Genomic DNA, 18,227 nt, shown 5'->3' with positions numbered 1-18,227 from the left:
CAACAACCGCCGTTCACCACGAAGTGGTGATGACGACACCACTAACGCGCGCTTTCAGATGCGCTTCTGCGGCCGTCGGGAAGGCCACCAGGACCTATGCACTTTTAAATCTCGATTGAAAACACATTTCTTCAGAACTGCTTTTTGTGTTTAGTTTGTTGCCCTTCCCCAGCACCTCCGATTAGCACATTTGGCTACGTACTGTGCAAAAGAAGTTCAACATATATACACACACACACACGACTATTATTCTATCGAAGTGGTGACCGCCGTGACGACTATAGACTGGCGATCGCACACAAGCTCGGCACCTGTGAACTGGTCGAGCCCCTGGATGAGGTCGGGCAGGGAACTCTCCCTGCGCAACTTCTGGCAGAACTTCCACGTGCGGGCAGACAGCACGGGCAGTCGCCCCTGCAGGGACTCCTGGGGAGAGTCCTCGTCTCCCGGTGCCACATCCTGCAGCACAGAGTCGCATGCACCATGTGCTATGAGCCCAGCCGCCTGAGTTCAGATTCCTGGCCACTGCTAACGTCGATGGTAAAGCGATATCTGAACCAAACAGTCCTGGGGCCTTCCTTCCAACAGCTCACACTGACAACACGTTCTGTAAGGAGGAGGTCAAACGACCGCTAGAATTACCAGTGTTGGGTAGATGACTAAGGGGAATAATATGGGGCAGAGCATCATCAGGCTTGCAACACTGGGTTTGCATTTGGGTTTCAGCCAGCGGTGGAAAAAGTGGGACCTCAAGTGCATAGAGGTGGCGGTCTCAGTCCAGTCACAAATGGATGCACAGGAAAAAAAAGTAATACAAAAATGTTTTTACTTAATTTGGTGATGTGCCAGCTCTGAGAATAAACAAATCCATCAGTTCTAGCAATACCAATGTTATGCAAACACAATTTCATAGCAGTGTGTGAGTGGGGAAGTGCTGCCCCCTTGTGTATGGACCTGAAGTCAGAGAGCTTTGTAATATCTGCTGCTTACACGGGACATTCAATAACAGGAAGAAGTGCACTGCACACCGAGATAAACCTGGTGAAAAAGACAAATATAAAACAAAAAGGGATTTTATGCGACGGAGCAGAGCGTGGGTGCCACGTGGTCGAGCCGAGTTCACCTGCAGAGAGGGGGAGACCCAGCTCCGCTGGTTCCTCAGCAACGTCACCACGGCCACGGAGTCGTGCGACTGGGCAGCGTCGGCCGCTACCGCCGGGCCCGGCTCGGTGAGCGCCGGTCGGCACGGTTCGGAGAGCGCCTCCTCGAACTTGCGCGAAAACCGGAACAGCGTCCTGCCGGGGGGGGGAACACGGGAGCTCGGTCACATTGAAACAATACTCGCGGTGCGAACCTCCAGAAACGCGCAGCACTAAACGTGAGGAACGTCACGCCCTCACAACGTTCAGCCGGCACGGTCGTCTCTGGAGCTCACCTGTGCGTCTTGTTCACAGCCTCCTTCATGGCCCAGAAACTGGCGTCGTTCCACCGGCAGATCTTCACAAAGTCCTGCACGGGCGGTGAGATTAAAGCAATTAAATCATTATAACCACAAACATGGCCGTACAGTAAATTATCAGAACAATGACTGCACACTAAATGTTCATAGCAAGGTAAACCGTAGCCCTAAACTGTGAAAACAACTGTAGTTTTACGGATACTGGTGACTGGGGAGTTCTGTAGTTCTGCCAAAAACATCAGGGTTTGTGTGTTTGGTGGGAAGAATGTGTTTGCTAATTACCCAGAATTCATAGCATGTCTAAGAAAATTGTATCTTATTAAAAATTATCAAAGTTAATTTCTAAAGACCAGATGGGGCGACGATAATCACAACCTTACCGAGCACCGATTTACTAGTACAGGCTCGTCATTAACACCGTCTTGTAACAGAACAATCCATAATAAGCACACGGTGCTGACAGGGCAAAGACACGACTGACTTATTAGTTGAAGATCACACTTTACAACGCGGTAGTTTAAAAAAAAAGTATTTTGAAGGTTGACAGGGAAACTTAGAGTGGTGCCAAACATTCCAATATCGGACCAGAACGATGGCAATAGTTTACGCCGGTTCTGGCTTCCTTCCTGCTAGCCTGTGGTTTTCCCACGTCTCGAAAACTGCCTGTGATACAAAATTCTACAGCGGATTGAGATGCGATTGGCCTGAATGACGCTAGATATAGTAAAGCTACGCAATTATTATTAAGCAGCTGCGAATTGATACACGGACAGAGTGTCCAATTGACCTTTGGTTTAACAGACCGACGGAGGAAGACAAATAGAGGCGACGGCCAGCTGTGATTCACGCACCTTCAGCTCCTTCTCGATGGCCTTGCGTTTCTGCGCCAGGGCTGAGTGAACGGACTCGGAGAACTGGCTGTAGTACTGATGCAGGTTCCACAGCAATCCCAGCAGTGCCTCTGCATTGAGAACATGCGCATGTACAACAGGGACTCCTCTACTTATGAAGAGTCGACTTCCGAACTTTCAGAGATATGAACAAACCTATCCATGTGTCGAGTTCCCTGTTCGGACCGAGAGTCGTAAGTTCAACTGCCACGCAATAGATGAATGGTGATCTGCAGAACAATAAGAACCAATGGCATCTAACATCTACAGGGGATTATACAACTTTTAAAGCCATTCCCCATGTTTAGTGTACATGCCGTTGAACATGATTGGAATCGACAGGAGTAAAGTTGGACTTAAGAACAAATCAACTTACGAACAGACCTCTGGAACCGAGCTCGTTTGTAAGTAGAGGAGTCCCGGTACTTACGAACAATTGCCAGCGCACATTTGACTGCTCACGCCACCGCTGCCAGAATGGCCTCTACAATTGGAGGGGTGTCTTGAAGTGAGATGTTAACTATCTCGCCTGGTATGGAGGAGGTTGTGGGTTCGATCCTGATGCCTGTATATTTGGAGTTTGCATGTTCTCCCCGTGGTCACGTGGATTTTTCTCCAGGTCCTCCGGTTTTTTTCTCCACATTTAGAAACATGCCTTTAGAGTATTTGTCTGCTATATATTTTCCACCTAATAAGCCACTTCGTAGAGCTATCATTTGTGGCCAGGTCACTTCTAAAAGGTAAAATAAAAATTAGTTTTTAATAGTTAACTAGACAGGCCCTCCACAGGCTATTTGGGCCTATTCATCCACATCAGTCAGACGGGAAGAAAACGCAATTTGCCCTACCACACGCACGACCTGAAGATTGACTAGTTGTGGTGTGCACCCATTTATACTGCTGGGTAGACAGAGCGGAGGGATTTGACAGCTTATCCATTGTTTCAACTGCCGTGCCAGGTGATCGAATCGGCAAACTCTGGGATTGCAGATTCACAGTGTTAACCATTAAATTTTGTGTCAGATAGCCCAAAACACATAGTCAAAGCATGCATCTCCAAGATAACATCTATTGTAGTGCAGCAGGGTTGGCGCAGTGGTACCACAAGTGCCTCACAGAAAGAAGGGGCCTGGGTTCAATTCCCTACTCGGGAGCCTTTCAGCGCAGAGTTTGTACAACCTTTGAGTTCCTCTCAAAGTAAAAACAAAAAAACATACAACGCAACTGTTATTTGATCAAAAACATCCCAATGGTGAACAAAATACCTGCAAATTTTGATTTAAAGCTTTCGTGACTGCAGGGATTCATATTCTTGGTTCTTTCGGTAAAGTCACGTAGAAGGGAAACAATAAAAAAATAAAATTATCACGACGTTTCGACTGCAACACAAGCAATCATCATCAGGTATGAAAACGAAAGCAAGAAAATTTGAAAAAAGTGGCGGTTTTTTTATGTTAGCACCACGGAGAGCGATTTATGTTTGGAAAAGAGGAGGGGGGAGACGAAAATAATGGATGCGGTCTGAAAGCCACCGTAAGCATGATCAATCAATTAAGACCCGAAATGGTTTATCAAATCCTTCCAATGATTGCTAAGCCAGAATCCATCTTCTCGGTTGAAATTGTCTCTGTGTTTGTATATGTGGATAGCCTCATGAACGAATCTCTCCAAGACAGAGGTTCTCTGCAAGCCATCTGGCTACCATGAGAGATTCTTTCATTAGGCTATCCACATATACAAACACAGAGACAATTTCAACCGAGAAGATGGATTCTGGCTTAGCAATCATTGGAAGGATTTGATAAACCATTTTGGGTCTTAATTGTTTGTTCACGCTTATGGTGGCTTTCAGACCGCAGCCATTATTTTCGTCTCCCCCCTCTTCTTTTCCGAATATAGATGGACTCGTCCATCTGAACAAACTGTCAAATCGCTCTCCGTGGTGCTAACGTTATAAAAAAACCGACACTTTTTTCAAATTTTCTTGCTGTGGTTTTCACACCTGATGATGATTGCTTGTGTTGCAGCCGAAAACGTCGTGAGAATTTAATCGTTTTATATATTTTTTATTATTTTATTGCTTCCCTTCTACGTGACTTTACCGAAAGAACCAAGAAAAAAAATACCTGCAACTTACTCATTTGAGGTTACAGGTAGCAACAAGGCCTTCCGACTGTGAAAACGTGGCCGGACCCACCTGAACAACTCTTGAGACTCAGTGAAGCTAACCGGGGTAAACAACCCAAGTGATTATAAAAAATAATTTGCGTCCCCCTAAAGGAGACCACGGACCCGATCGTCACCCCCTAGGTAAGTAGGGGCAGTGACCCAAACCACCTTTCCCCCCTTTCCCCTGCCCCGAGGGCATCTGGCCCCGGGCTTGTCATTTGCGGATTATCTGTACTCCCCATCGCTCGCGCTCTGTACCGGGCTCTTGTTTAATAAACATAATAATAATTTGCGTCGCGCACGCACGGACGCACGCACGCACACCTCTGCTGGCGGAGGGCGGCAGGTGCACGGCCTGGCAGTGGAAGGAGAGCAGCAAGTCGAGGCGGCACGGGAACTCCCCCAGGGTAGCCCCCTCCATGAAGGCCTGCAGGGTGGAGGCCACGGACGCCAGCGGCGAGTCCTCCGCGGAGACGCCGTTCTCCACGAGCTGGTGCAGCGAGAACCAGCTGACGTTGGTCTTCTCCGCGCACCGTGACGCCACGTTGTCCAGACACTGGGCCCAGCAGCTGCGGCAGGAAGGGGCAGCGAGAAAAAAGGTTTCTCCAACAAACACGATGACCGCCGCGTTCCGGAGTCCGTAAATCTAAAACCACCCGACTCACCATATCACGACGATGTTACTAAGTGCCAGACAGTTTTGACGACCGCCAATCGTAGGAAGGACAAGGCAGTTATTAAGGGAAATGGAAGAGTCTACGGCCAAATCGTCCAGAAAATGTATTGTCCAAATTACAGGAGATGCGCTTGCATTAGGGCTTGGATGGGTGATCACCATGGATTACAGGGGTTATCCATAAGTTTGTTTTTTAGTTAGATCGTGTAAATATTAATGTGCCATTAAACCCGATACAGCTGATGCATAAGGTTCGTCACGTAAACAAAACGTGCCAATTAGTTACTAGACTAGTAACATTTACAACTCGAGTACCGTAACGTTTCGCCGGTAATTACAACCGGGGGGTTTTAACAGGCTGCAGGGTTAAATCGCGGGGGCAGCAGAAGGCACGAAGACAAGTGTGTGGCAGCAGGGACCGGTTCAGTGGCACCCCGCACAGGTGCTCCCCGGGACACAGGCCGCTACCTAGGGGGGGGGGCGTCACCTGAGCTCGAGCTTGCGGAACTGGATGATCAGCTGAGTGATGGCGTCCAGGTGGGGTCGCAGGCTCACGGAACGGCTCGCGTTGCTCTCCCAGTCCTGAGAAAGCACGGACGAGCGGGGCAAAGGCGATCGGCATGGCACAAGGCCGTTCGGCCGCGCGAGTGTACGCGTGCCTACACAACGCAGGCCTGGAACACACTTTAAAAAGACTAAACTATGTGGCTGAAACTAAACTATTTTTTTATTTTACCAGGCAAGGCGCAATGAGCTATATAGCTCTTTTTCAGAAGTGACCTGGCCACAAATGATAGCCCAATGAAGCGGCTCTTCATCATGTAGAAATGTACAGCAGCCAAATACTCTAAACGCATGTTTCTAAATCTGGAGGGAAAAAAACCAGAGGATTTGGAAAAAAATCCACAAGACCACCGGGAGAGACACGCAAACTCCAAATATACAGCAGGCGTCAGCGTCGGGATCGAACCCACGACCTCCTGTATACAAGACGAGATAGTTAACATCTCGCCAGTGGTGATGTGAAGTATTGTTTGGGCAATTACAAGGAATAATTTCAAAAGACTATCCTTTCCATTAAAAAAAAATGTTGTTCGTGAAATTGGCACCGTGTCGTGAGATGAAAAATCGATTTGGAAACCCCGATGAATTGTGTGCCTCATGTTACAGGGATTGGCTACAGTTAGTCGAGACTAACGATGGAACGGCAGCATGTCCCCTGCTGGGATAGAGCGATAAGACCAGCTCATGTGCAAGTGCTAGGCAGATTGTTGTACAGAACGGCCGTGAGAGATTCATCCAGCAGTGAACACTGTGATCTCTATATTGGGTCAAACTTAACATCTCTTAATGTTCGACGGCTTGTGAACCAGATCTTATTTATTCACGATGTACTTAAAAAAAAATCTGCAGACTACCTACTGGATCTCCTCGCTGTTTCAAAGAACAAATTTGACCTCAGGTCTTCGCTCATTTACCAGCTTCACATTCCCTATTGCCGTACAAAAACCGGAGGAAGGGGCTTTGCTATTGATGCCCCCAGGGTCTGGAATGCTATTGCCAATAAACTGCAACTTGAATCATTACCTATGAGATCTTCACTCAAAACTGCTCTAGAGGAGTTGTACACCCCTAGCTGCCACTGCTATTCAGGGGCTTAAAATATGGCTCTAGATTTTGGTGTTAAAATTTATTTATGTAGTTTATTGTTAAAAATTCAGTCAGTCCCTATGATCACTGTTACATTGCATTTATGGCTTTTATTTTGGTGATTTCGAAAACGTTTTTTTGGGTTTTGGCCATGTTTTTGTTTGTTGTAGTGCGGAGTTGGACTGATGGCCTTAATCTTAGTTGTCTTGCGTTTGTTGTTGTTGTTTGACTTGCATCCCACTGGGATTTTTGCACACAGCGTTGGTGTATGGTGCTATTTCAGGAATATTTTGATGTTTTTTTTCCTGGATTTTCTGTTTGCACAGTCACATAATCACTATAGGATGTTTTCTTGTTCATGTTTTTGTTTGTTGCGGTTGCACCCAATTCAAGAGCCGAATGGCTCACAGGGCTATACCAAATAAATGAACTATGGAACTATGGAACTAACAGATCATGGCTGATGAGGATAAAGATGATGAAGGCAACTTTGGGTGCTTTTTTCATCTCTAATTTGTTTTATATTTATATAGTGCCCTCACTCAAGGTGACAAGGCGAGAATGATTCAGATGGGAGGGGCGCGCAAGGGCTGAGGACTGCGCGACTGCGATCGAGGGGTACCTACGGATCATGAAAGGCGACGGGAGGGACGGGAAGGAGTGGATGGGCGAAGTGAGTGAAGAGAATGGGAAATAGAAAAGAGGGAAGCTTTTTTTTTTAGGTACGGATTAGCTCCCTGCACACCAGCCACACTTAACTCGTCAAACCACGGAACCCGGTACCTGAGCCTTGGCCAGGAGGAGCTCCAAGCCGTACAGGAACTTGGAGAGGGGGCTGGACAGCGAGAATCCCAGGATCCTTGTCATCACGATCACCAGCTGGGGAATCAAACATCGCATCAATTGCATCCATCTCGGATCAAAGTCAAGGTTTAACACTCACCGTCTTCAAGTTTCCTTCGTAGAATCACCCCTGCTACCGCCTCTCCCCTCTCGTCTCACTCAACTCAACACCACTGCCTCTCTTTGGTAAAAGTCTTTCCACACTGCTGCTCCACGTTTCCGGAACACCCCTTTGTCGCTCATCTAAAGCTTGGTTCCCTCCCTTAACTCCCCCTCTTTTTTTGTCCCTTTCAGACCAAGACACAGAGCTTACGAGCTTACTTGCCCATGCACCTAAACTTTTTTCCGGCACCTCGTGCTCCCACATTATGTTCGCACCGTCTTTTTTTTTTATTCGCGTTTGTTCCGTTTACGACCGTTCAAGACCTCGTTTATTCGTTGTACAATGCTACTGAACGACCATCAAGACACATCACAGACGAGTGCACCATCCATGCACACCCTGGCAGTATCTCCGCAGTCCTTACAGCATCTACTGCCGCCTTGTGATTGGTTGAAGTACCTTGACTATGACATCATCTATACAAACGGTTGCTTGCATGCCATACGCGAAAGAAGAAGACTAAAGAACGCTGTACTAATTTTACGCAATTTTGACATTTTTGTCTTTTGTTTTCGTTGCTGCTGCTGTGCTCGCGCACCACGGATCTCCCGTGTAAAATAGCACAGCAACTGGCGAAACGGGATCATCCGTGCAATAAATCAAATAAACTCTGCTCCGGTAACGAAGGCACTCCATCGACGACCCTCGGTTAACCTTTGTTGGCTTCCTCCTGCCCCTGTCAAATAACTAAGCCCGCTGTTTTTGCGAGTCTTGAGATGTGGTTATATTTAGATGCACTATAAATCCAAATGGTATCTAATTATAGAATGGCCACTCAGCGAGCCAGACCCCGTGACGCTACGAATCTTAACATCGTTCATTGAAGCTCTGTCGTCCCGACAGGTCTGTACCTTTCACCTGAAGACGGCCGCTTGCGTTGTGGCCGAAACGTCGTGAGAAGTTTATTGTGTTATTTTATTATTTTATTCTCATTCTACGTGACCTTACCGAAAGAACCAAAGAAGATGTTATTATCACAATTCATGAACAACTTGAATATTTATAATTAATTCAGAAATATCGATTCATTCTTTTTTTTCCACCGTTAGGTTAACGGCCAGAATTCAACACAAAAAAGACGTGGCAGAGGACGAGGCAGTACAGCCAGCATCGTCGTGACGGAGCGGAAACGCGGCACGGACGAGACAAGCACCACGGGCGGGACCGAACCTGGGACCGAACATGTAGCAAGGGATCGTGACGACTCGTAGATTTGTGGGAGCGGAGTGACTCATGGGGGTCAAGGCGCATCGCCGGAGAGCCGAACGGGCGGTGCTCGCTCTCACCTGCGAGAGCGTCGGGTGCTCCGGCCACTCATCCAGCAGCTGGGAGACGCGCACCGTGAAGGCCTTCAGCGGGAGCAGACACTGCAGTGCCTGGGCCGCGTTGGGGCTGTGGTAGAAGTCGTAGTGGGCCCGCGAGGATTCGACGACGTCGGGGCCGCCCGGTGACTCGGCGACGTTGTCTCGGATGAGCTTCGACATGAGCAGGTGGGCGCACATCGTGTCCCGCTCCAGGCTTGCGTCTGCACGGGCGAGGGTGGTGGCGAGGGGGGGTCGGGGCTCATTAAACCGAAGTCGCAAGCGCACGCGGAACACGGGAGTTGTATGTACACTGCGGTGTGTGGATGTCACTTTCATCAGCGATCACAGCATAAAAAATATCAATGGTTAAAGCTCTTAGCAGCCACAGTTAATGTATGCAGTGGCTATAAACATGATCGTGTATGCAAAGTTCAGCAAAGGGAATTTCAAATGCATTCAAAACATGGGAAATAAAAAAACAGACTATTTTGAAAATTATAAACAGAAAAACCTGCCGAAAACAATCAAGGTCATGAATTTCTTCTGTAAATTATTCATCAATTACTGTAACAAGTTTTTTGTTACGTAAAAACGCACGCTCAGCAGTGCCAAATTAATCCGCGCTGCATTCGTTGAGAAGCCCTCGCATCACGGTAACGACGACAACGCCGCCGCTGCTACGGCGACTCACCAACCACGGGGTACGCCTGTGCCATCACGGTGCCGGCGAGCTGGTAGGCCGCCGCGAAGGTGGCCATGTGGTCCGGGGGCGGGTGGGCGGTCGCTCCGGAGGGGCGGTACCAGGCCGTGTGGGTGAGGCCGCGGAAGGCCTCGGCGTGCACGAGGACCGCCACGCGGGAGCACTCCTCCGACACGAGCGGCGAGCCGCCGTCCCCCCCGTCGCCGGCGTCGTCGTCGCCGCCGTCCGTGCCGTTGGGCCGAGGGGCGGCCTCGCCGCAGCCGTCCAGGCTTAACGTGGCGGTCAGGTCGGCAAAGTCCTGCGTGCAAACGAAGGGGAAGAGTGGGGGGCGGGTTAACGATTGCGGCTCAAGTGGTTGGTAAGTGACATTAGAACTGGTCCTATACTCCCACCCACATCACCAACCCGCACTGACCCAGCCGTCGTCAAAAATGGGCAAAAATGGAGATATAACCAGCTTCCCCTTATCTCTAAGACACTGCACTTAACTGAGGTTTAACAACAACACTGGAAGGTGCAGCCTAGCTCCTCCATAATTTAGGAATTAATGAGTCGCCCGATTGTGGCTGTGGCGAAATGAAATCCATCACTCACAACGCCGATCAATGCTCAATAGCAGGCTTGACGGGAGGTACAGATGCAATCCATTTGGCGACCCCAGAAACCATCAAAGAGCTTTCCTAACTGAACGTAAAAACTCATAAGCTCGGTCCACTGCTTTTCAAATTCCACATGAAAAAGGAATCGACGAACGAACGAATGAATGAATGCCCTAATTTCCTTCAAACACGAGATCTCGCAATAATCTCGTCCCCCGTCCCGCCATCCCCCACACCTGATCGTGCTGCGGGAAGCGCCGCCGGAAGTCTCTCTCCTCCTGCTCTTCGGGCGAGAGGCCGGAGCCGTGCCCCTGGCTCCGGTAGCGGAAGACGCTCGCCTGCTGCTGGGCGCGCTCAGCCGCCCGCCGCTCCTGATCGTCGAACGCGTTCACCACGACCTGCGCGTGCGCACCGAAGCCCACCCGGACGATGACGACGCCGCTCGCATTCCTTCACGGCCCCGACCGCCGCCCCCACGCGCGGTTCAGGTAAACGGTCGCAACGTCTCAAGCTTCCACACAGCCCCCCGCGGCCCAAGCAGGCTGCAGCCGCGCTAACTGTAACTGCCATGAGGCCCCGTGTTATCGCCGTCGCCGATGATGATGATGATGTCACAATCGGTCCAGTGGGTTGAATGAATTGAATATTGACCCGAAATTAGCAAATGTCTCGTGAGCATCGCAGGGACAGTGTGTGGTGTTTGTGAGGTATGCAAATTTATTATTCTAACGGACGAGATATTTAAGTGGGCTTGGGCAGGACGCATCGATCTCATAGAAGGGACAACTGCTGGTTACCGAGAATCATGACGGACTGGCAGCCAAGGGAAGGAGATAGTGCCCAAGACTACGTCCATCGAGAAGATAAAGCGATAAAATCAGCTCGGGTCCCAGGTGCGAGGTGGATTATTAAATCACACGATCATGAGAGAAGATGAGAGCTTTGAGAGGCCATCCCTCCAGACGGTGGGGGTTGATGATGGCCGATGATGTTGATAATCACTTGTCCTCTCGGTGCCGTCCTGTTTGCACCGTCGTTCTCGACTCTATTATCCAACTCATTCGTATCGTCTCCATTGATCGTTCCTTCTCACGTGTTCAACGAGGTAACACATTCGTGTGATTTCCACGAACCATAGAAATTACAATCACCGCGTCGTATGCATGCGTGTAGCGTGTGACGCACATCTCTCTCAGGTGACACACGCTACTCCCCCCCCCCCCCCCACCTGCAGCAGGTGCTGGAGCAGCCCGAGCGAGGCCGCGTCCATCTCTCCGCGCAGACGCATGTGGTTCCTCAGGAAGAGCAGCGCGAGCACCACGAGCCGCTCGGTAGCTCTCCGGGCGACCTCCGACCCCTCGCCGCCAGCACCGACGACGCCGGCGCCGCCCTCTCCGGCGCGGCCGAGGGCGTCCGCGACGGCGCGGGACGCGTCGCGCCGGCTCAGCGCGTCGGCGTGCGCCAGGAACGACGGGAACTCGGCCGAGACTGAGGGCAGCTTCGCGAGGCACGAGACGAGGCTCGGGACGAGGCTCGCGGCCGAGCGATCGGCGGCACCCACGCGGCGCAGCTCGGTCGCGGCCAGACGCACGCCGTGCTGCAGCTGCGCCACTCCGCACAGCAGGGGCGTGACGACGTCCGGGAAGCCCGCGTATCCCTCCGCCAGCCGAGCGCGGAACCGCTCCAGCGACGTCTGCCAGGCGGCCTCTTCGCGCAGCAGGGAGGCGGAGGCCGAGGCGGTCTCCGCCGGACGCGAGAGGGACTCGGTGATGCGCGCGAGCAGCCGGAGCGCCCTCTGCGGTTGGCAGATGCTGCTCACGAAGTGGGCGACGTCTCGCGAGAGCCGCTCGTAGGCGCGAGGCTCGGGGCGGTGAGCCTGCTTCTTGGAAAGCTCGTGCACGCGCGTGCGCAGCACCTCCATCCTCTGCTGCACGAAGCTGAACACAGAGCGGGCACATTCACAGGGCGACGTGGTTGTAGGTATCACCCGTTATTTCATTAAAAAAAATACTTTCTTATATTTTCAATGGGTTATCACCTGGTTGTAAAGAGGCCTCCAATTTTAATCTGATCACAGAGGCACTTGCAGGCTTAACAGGCCATTGACTAAACAGAGCCATAGAACCATGCGTGCCACCCCATGCTCCACCGTGCCCCCACCGTGCCCCACCGTGCCCCCACCGTGCCCCCAATGTGCCCCACTGTGCCCCACCGTGCCCCACCGTGCCCCCAACGTGCCCCAACGTGCCCCCACTGTGCCTCACTGTGCCCCACCATGCCCCACCGTGCCCCACCATGCCACCCCATGCCACCCCGTATACCCCCACGCCCCCTTACCGGCTGCGTGGGTGGCAGTGAGAATCCACGCGGAGGTCTCGGCCTGAGACGATGTGGGACAACGTCTCCCGGGCTCGCCACTCACTCTCCAGCTCGTGCAGCTGCAGCAGGGACAATCATTTCGTCACCCACTTGGGAATAATTACCGGTACGCTCTGCGTTGCCTGTGTGGTTGGTTCAACGTATCTTGATTATGGTTTACATTTTACATTTTCACAACTTCTATTAACAGTCCCAGCACCCTTGTGAAGTACCTTTGTTTTTAAAACATGATAGGTCAGGACTAGAGTTGGGTACCTGGAAATAACAGACAGGAATGAGATTTGAGTTAGGAACCCTGAAGTATTTGTGAGTGTTAGGGCAGTGACTATTTGCATTATGTATACTAGAATATCTGTATTAGGGCTCGGAGCTTAGGCTTACGAAAAAGAGTTTAGGCTATGGCTCGGATGAGAATTAGCGTTAACAGCCCAGGTGCCATAGCAAGAGTTATGGATATCACTGCTATTTGGGGGTTAGGGTTAGAGTCAGGGTGATGGCGATGGTTACATTTAGAGTTAGGGCTGTGCGTACAGTAGGGCTCCAGTTAAGGATTGGTTTGCTATGGTTAGGGCTGGGGCAGGGACTAAGCGTCAAAGCACGGCAAATCTCACCTCCTCCTCCGTGTGCCGGAGCTTCTGCGCTCTCTTCACCATGGGGTCAAAGTGCGTGCGAGGTCGCCACGTCAGCACGGCCACCAGGCCCAGCTTGGCCCACAGCTCCGCTCTGTGCAGCAGCTCTTTTTGCCCGCCCCCTAAGCAACGGCAGGGGGTGGAGGAAGGGGGCGGGGGGGGGGGGGGCACAAACCGGACTCGATTCAGAGGACGCGTCGCGGGCGGCAGAATCTAATTCGATCGACGGGCCGTAGGCATCGTCGCGCGTGCATGCCGACCGACCAACCGACCTGGCGCGTCACGCGAGCAGGAGTCGCCGAGGGAGGCGACGCAATCCTCGAGCAGCTCGGCGACGTCCGCGGGCAGGGCGGACGCCCCCCGTAGACACCGGGCCGCCGCGTCCGCGAGTCGCTCCTCGTCCCCGGCGCTCGCTTCGCCGCGGTCTCCCAGCGCCGTCGCCGTGGGCTCAGAGGCCGGGCCCAGCGACTCAGCCGCGCGGGAGAGGAACACGCGCAGCACGGAGCGCAGGAGACGGCGGTCGCCCTCCCTGGGTGCGGCACGGAGAGTCGGGTTTAACGTGGTCGTTTTTTTGTGTGTTTGGTTAGTTGTCCTTCCCCGCACCTGCAATGATTGCATGGTTGGTAACGTACAGTTCAACATATATACGTACAAAAAAAATTCCTGAGTATCCTAGATTCTTCACAGGAGGGTCTGGTGCTCCTCTACGGTGGTTGGAAAAGCAGAGTGCCTGTAAAAACCCCTCAATTTATGTACTGCCCTTATGTCAATCCACCGGTGGATGAGGGCCTCGCCAAACTTCGCGAAATGTGGCGCTTATTTTACTTTACTTATCCATACTGCAAAGTGTGGGCTGGTGATGTTAGCCATAGCCGGGGATGAACTCAGGTCACCAGGTTCGTAGTGCTGTGTGGCAATCACCATGCCACCGCTCCACCATGTGCCACATACCACCGCTTCAAAATGTTTGACTCTCACACGCGGCATTAAAACGCAAGGACTGTGAGCCTACAAATCGGTTTAAGTCGATGAATCCACGCGTAGCTACACAGACGAGTATTTGAACATCCCTTCGTCCCCTCCAAGGCGACTTGATGCTCACGTGAAATCGGGCAGCGCGGCAGATGACATGTTGCACCACGCGACTCGACCCACGACCTCCAGCTGCTGGGTGCGCTGCTGCCAGGCCCCCAGGGTCACGTGACCCGCGGGGTCCTCCTGGGGCGACCAATGGCCGTCGTTGCCAAGGATACGGAAGAGGCAGCCCGAGAGGGCGGCGCAGCTCAGCACGCCGGGGCCCTGCGCAGGGCGGAACGAGCAGGGAGAGGAAGTCAGAACTCCAACGTCAAACGGCGCTGAGAAAGCGATGATCAACAAAATGACGAAGGCCAGAGGACACAAGAGGTGGTGGTGTCACTTGGTGTTCTAAACAAGGCCGCCCCTTTTTTTTTTACATTTTTGTAGACTGATCTCTTTAAACTATTTCAAATTCAAAACTCAAAACTGGGAGGGCAATATGAACTACTCTGAAATGAACGCCGAATTCTTCACAAAACTCTGCTCCCGAGTTCTATTAATTCATTTTATTTGGTTGATGAGATTCCAGCTGGAAAGTGCGTCAGGGTGATGCACTGCTAATTGCAAAGTCTAAGTCGAATTGTCTCCAACTCATTTTACACGATGCCCACAAAAAAATCGATTTGTGGAAAAATAAAATGTTTAAAGAACATGAACATAAATGTGAGACAGACTGACTTGTCAAGAATCGTTCACGTGAACCGACCATACCTTGAGAATCTCGCCGAACGCAGGTGACAAGGACTGGGTCGATTTGGGGGAATCTTGGAGGTCGGTCCTCGATTTCCAGCCCAGCCAAAGCTCAGGGCGACTGGCGGCTGTGTTGCACCACAGCTGGGAGAGGGCAGCCAGCAGCAGGTCCCACCGAACAGAGGGCAGCACCTGGCGTGACTGCAGGGTAAAGGCAAAACAGAGACGCTTGTAATTTTATGACATCCTTACCCTAAATAAATTCCATGGAGGAGATGGAACGATGAAATAACCTCGTGTCCAGATGCTAGGTGGAATAGTGCATCGCAGGACCATGAGAGGTGGTGATGGATTCGGGAGGCCTTTTTAATCCAGCAGTGGATTTAGCATGACTGAACGTTTGCATGTTGGAGAAGTACCAGAAGAAAACATACGCAAATGATATACAAAAAAAAAACGAATGCCTGTTTCCACAACCACAGGGGAGCGTGCTCGCACGGTGTTTAAACTAGGCCAGTCCGACGAGCACGCCTTCACACAACAGTCCCTACCCAGTCGATCTGGCACCAAGTTGGTAAGGGAGCAGTGCTATTTTTTTCATCTCCACGCCGAAAAACTTTTACTTGGGCCAACCCCAAAACTGATTGAGATATCATGGGGCGAACGTGGAAATGGGACGCACGCTACTCGCCGAGGCGTCTAGGCCTATTTCCTTCTCGAGGAGTGATTGTTGGCGAACGAAAGGAAATTTAACCCAGACTCCCAGCAGTGGCAACTCAGCGTTCCGACCACAATGGCCACCTCACGGACCGCAATACAATCGCGGGGTGCCGATGCCGAGTTACCGGGAGGCCGAGAAGCCCGCGCAGGAGGCCGAGCTGTCGTGGGCACGAAGGCGTGAAGCGCGAGGAGAACGACACCAGGTGCCTCACATCCTCGCCAGCGCCCCACGGCGGCTCCTCACCCACGCTGCGGGCGGCAGGGGAAACATAATTGGGGGGTGGGGGGGTGGGTCGGTGAATCGCCGTGCCGACAGGGCACGTGACCTCCGTGTGCCGGGGTGAGCGACGGGCGGTCGATCCCGACCTGTCGGACGTCGGCACGTTGAGGAGGGCGGCCACGAGTCGGCACTGGGAGCGCAGGGCGAGCTGCTCCAGGACGGGCCACAGCTGCACGCGGCTCTCCAGCGCGAGCAGCGCGGCGTCGTCCGCCGCATCGCCCGGCACGCCGGTGTCGCCCGCTTCCAGCGCGCGTTCCAGCACGCCTTGCTTCAGGGTGGTCCACGATGATGTCAGCTCCCTCAGGGCTTCTGCGATGGCCGTGCAGAATTCAGGATGAGAGGATACGTCGTCAGCTGGTTTACCAAGTCTCTCAATAATACTCTTTGGGTTCTTTCGGTGAAGTCACGTAGGCATAAAATAAATAATACTGTCAACCAGGGAGGTATTCTTAGCTCTTATTGTTTCCCTTCAACGTGACTTTACCGAAAGAGCTAAGAATATGAATTACTGCAGTCATGAAAGCTTTAAATCAAAATTTAACGAGGGAGGTGTTTCGAGAGATTATTTCCATGACGATTTCAATTTTTGTTGCTGATATTTTACAATACAGTACTAATACAATGACAACTATCTTAATCATCGCAATCACCAAGTTCACGCCACTGTTGAATTAAGGTCACCATCCCAAGCTGCTGCCATCTATCGTCGGGGAGACATTCATCCTCGAGTGGATTGACCGCGGCCGATAATGACGATTGTTAATACGGCAAAAACCACTAGCACGCACGCACGCACTCACTCACCGGCTCCGACCTCCGCCCCTCCGTGCTGCAGCAGCAGCAGCTGCTCCCAGACGCGCGTCAGGGCGCTCCGAACGCCGTCGCCGTGCGCCGGGCCCGCGCGGTCGCACACGGCCCTGAGCCTCGTGAGTGCGATGAGTGCCTCCTCTGGGGATCGCGGGGCGTGGGCGAGCGGCGTGCAGAGGCGGCTCCAGGCCTCGCTCAGCCCCAGCGCCACCTCCACCGCCTCCCGCTGCTGCACACGGGGGAGGGGACAACGCGGGTGGGCGAGGGCCGCGACCGCCAGACACGTAGCGCGGCGTTCAGTGGCGCTTGCTTTAATGGAAATTGTAGATAATAAAGTTTTACTGTGCTGGGTTATATGTATTCAAAGTGACTAATTGACCCTAAATCTACAAATAGTTAATTCCAACTTGTTATCCGAAATGAACAGCGGCGACAACATATTACCCAGGACTATTTTTTCTTGGGAAGTTTTGCCAGTCGCTACTGTATGACTGCAAACAAAAAATTCCAGAGCAGAGATAACGAGAGTCAAGAGGGAGACGATGCTTATGGTGACAATTATAATGACGGCGAGGGCTTGACAAAAACAAAGACTTGACATTTTAAAAAGGTCACACAACGTGCGACGGTGAACGGGAGCGGTGGCACAATTCTCTTTACGGGAGCGGTGGCACACAGGGCTACCTTGAAAGGCAGGGGCCATCCGAGTGACTTCCGCATCCTGCTCAGCGCCGAATGGCGTGCGTCGGGTCGGCCCAGGTGCTGGTCCAAGGCCGACACCATGGTCTTCAGTTCAGCGGGACACCTTGAGGAGGCAACAACAACACACACACACACGTTCACGATCGTCTCTCGCTCCCACCCAGCGCCGCGAAAACGAAAAGGCACCGAGTTGTGAGTTTCGACCGCTTGGGGCCACGTACCCAGAGGGGAGTAACGCTTCATCGCCACAGCCCGCCTTTCTCAGCCAATGCCAGTGCAGCGCCAGCATTCCCAGCATCCCTTGTTCGCAGGAAGTGACCTCACATGCTTCCCAGAACCAATCGCGTCGCTGCACACTCTGCAGCAGCTGCCAAGGTAACGGAGAACGATTAGAGCACGGATAGGCCAACTGACGAAAAGGAAAGAATGGAAGGTGTGACGCCCTTGCCCAGGGGAGGAGTGGGGGGGGATCAGTAATATGTTGACAGTA

The 18,227-nt window shown here is 52.1% G+C and overlaps 1 protein-coding gene across 3 annotated transcripts in view; it reads right to left on the bottom strand.

The window, feature by feature from the left end:
- MDN1 (midasin AAA ATPase 1) overlaps positions 1 to 18,227 on the bottom strand; it is an 83,736-nt gene that overhangs the window by 23,097 nt on the left and 42,412 nt on the right. For all 3 annotated transcript variants that reach the window (XM_032973608.2, XM_076074979.1, XM_032973609.2), the window contains exons 53-73: positions 17,959 to 18,104; positions 17,720 to 17,840; positions 17,033 to 17,264; positions 16,315 to 16,537; positions 16,074 to 16,197; positions 15,250 to 15,429; positions 14,564 to 14,760; positions 13,734 to 13,990; positions 13,444 to 13,583; positions 12,791 to 12,891; positions 11,682 to 12,390; positions 10,690 to 10,851; positions 9,846 to 10,152; positions 9,137 to 9,375; positions 7,628 to 7,723; positions 5,682 to 5,776; positions 4,843 to 5,087; positions 2,311 to 2,420; positions 1,436 to 1,509; positions 1,124 to 1,295; positions 312 to 459 (exon numbers count right to left, since the gene is read on the bottom strand). In XM_032973608.2, coding sequence (XP_032829499.2) covers positions 312 to 459; positions 1,124 to 1,295; positions 1,436 to 1,509; positions 2,311 to 2,420; positions 4,843 to 5,087; positions 5,682 to 5,776; positions 7,628 to 7,723; positions 9,137 to 9,375; positions 9,846 to 10,152; positions 10,690 to 10,851; positions 11,682 to 12,390; positions 12,791 to 12,891; positions 13,444 to 13,583; positions 13,734 to 13,990; positions 14,564 to 14,760; positions 15,250 to 15,429; positions 16,074 to 16,197; positions 16,315 to 16,537; positions 17,033 to 17,264; positions 17,720 to 17,840; positions 17,959 to 18,104 — 4,078 coding nt within the window. The remainder of the gene's footprint in view (positions 1 to 311; positions 460 to 1,123; positions 1,296 to 1,435; positions 1,510 to 2,310; positions 2,421 to 4,842; positions 5,088 to 5,681; positions 5,777 to 7,627; positions 7,724 to 9,136; positions 9,376 to 9,845; positions 10,153 to 10,689; positions 10,852 to 11,681; positions 12,391 to 12,790; positions 12,892 to 13,443; positions 13,584 to 13,733; positions 13,991 to 14,563; positions 14,761 to 15,249; positions 15,430 to 16,073; positions 16,198 to 16,314; positions 16,538 to 17,032; positions 17,265 to 17,719; positions 17,841 to 17,958; positions 18,105 to 18,227) is intronic.

Source organism: Petromyzon marinus, chromosome 51 (genome assembly GCF_048934315.1).
Source record: "Petromyzon marinus isolate PM22_M1 ecotype Great Lakes invasive population chromosome 51, UKy_Petmar_22M1.pri1.0, whole genome shotgun sequence".
NCBI lineage: Eukaryota > Metazoa > Chordata > Hyperoartia > Petromyzontiformes > Petromyzontidae > Petromyzon > Petromyzon marinus.
Note: the sequence above shows the minus strand (reverse complement) of the source record. Positions and strands in the feature narration are given on the sequence as shown.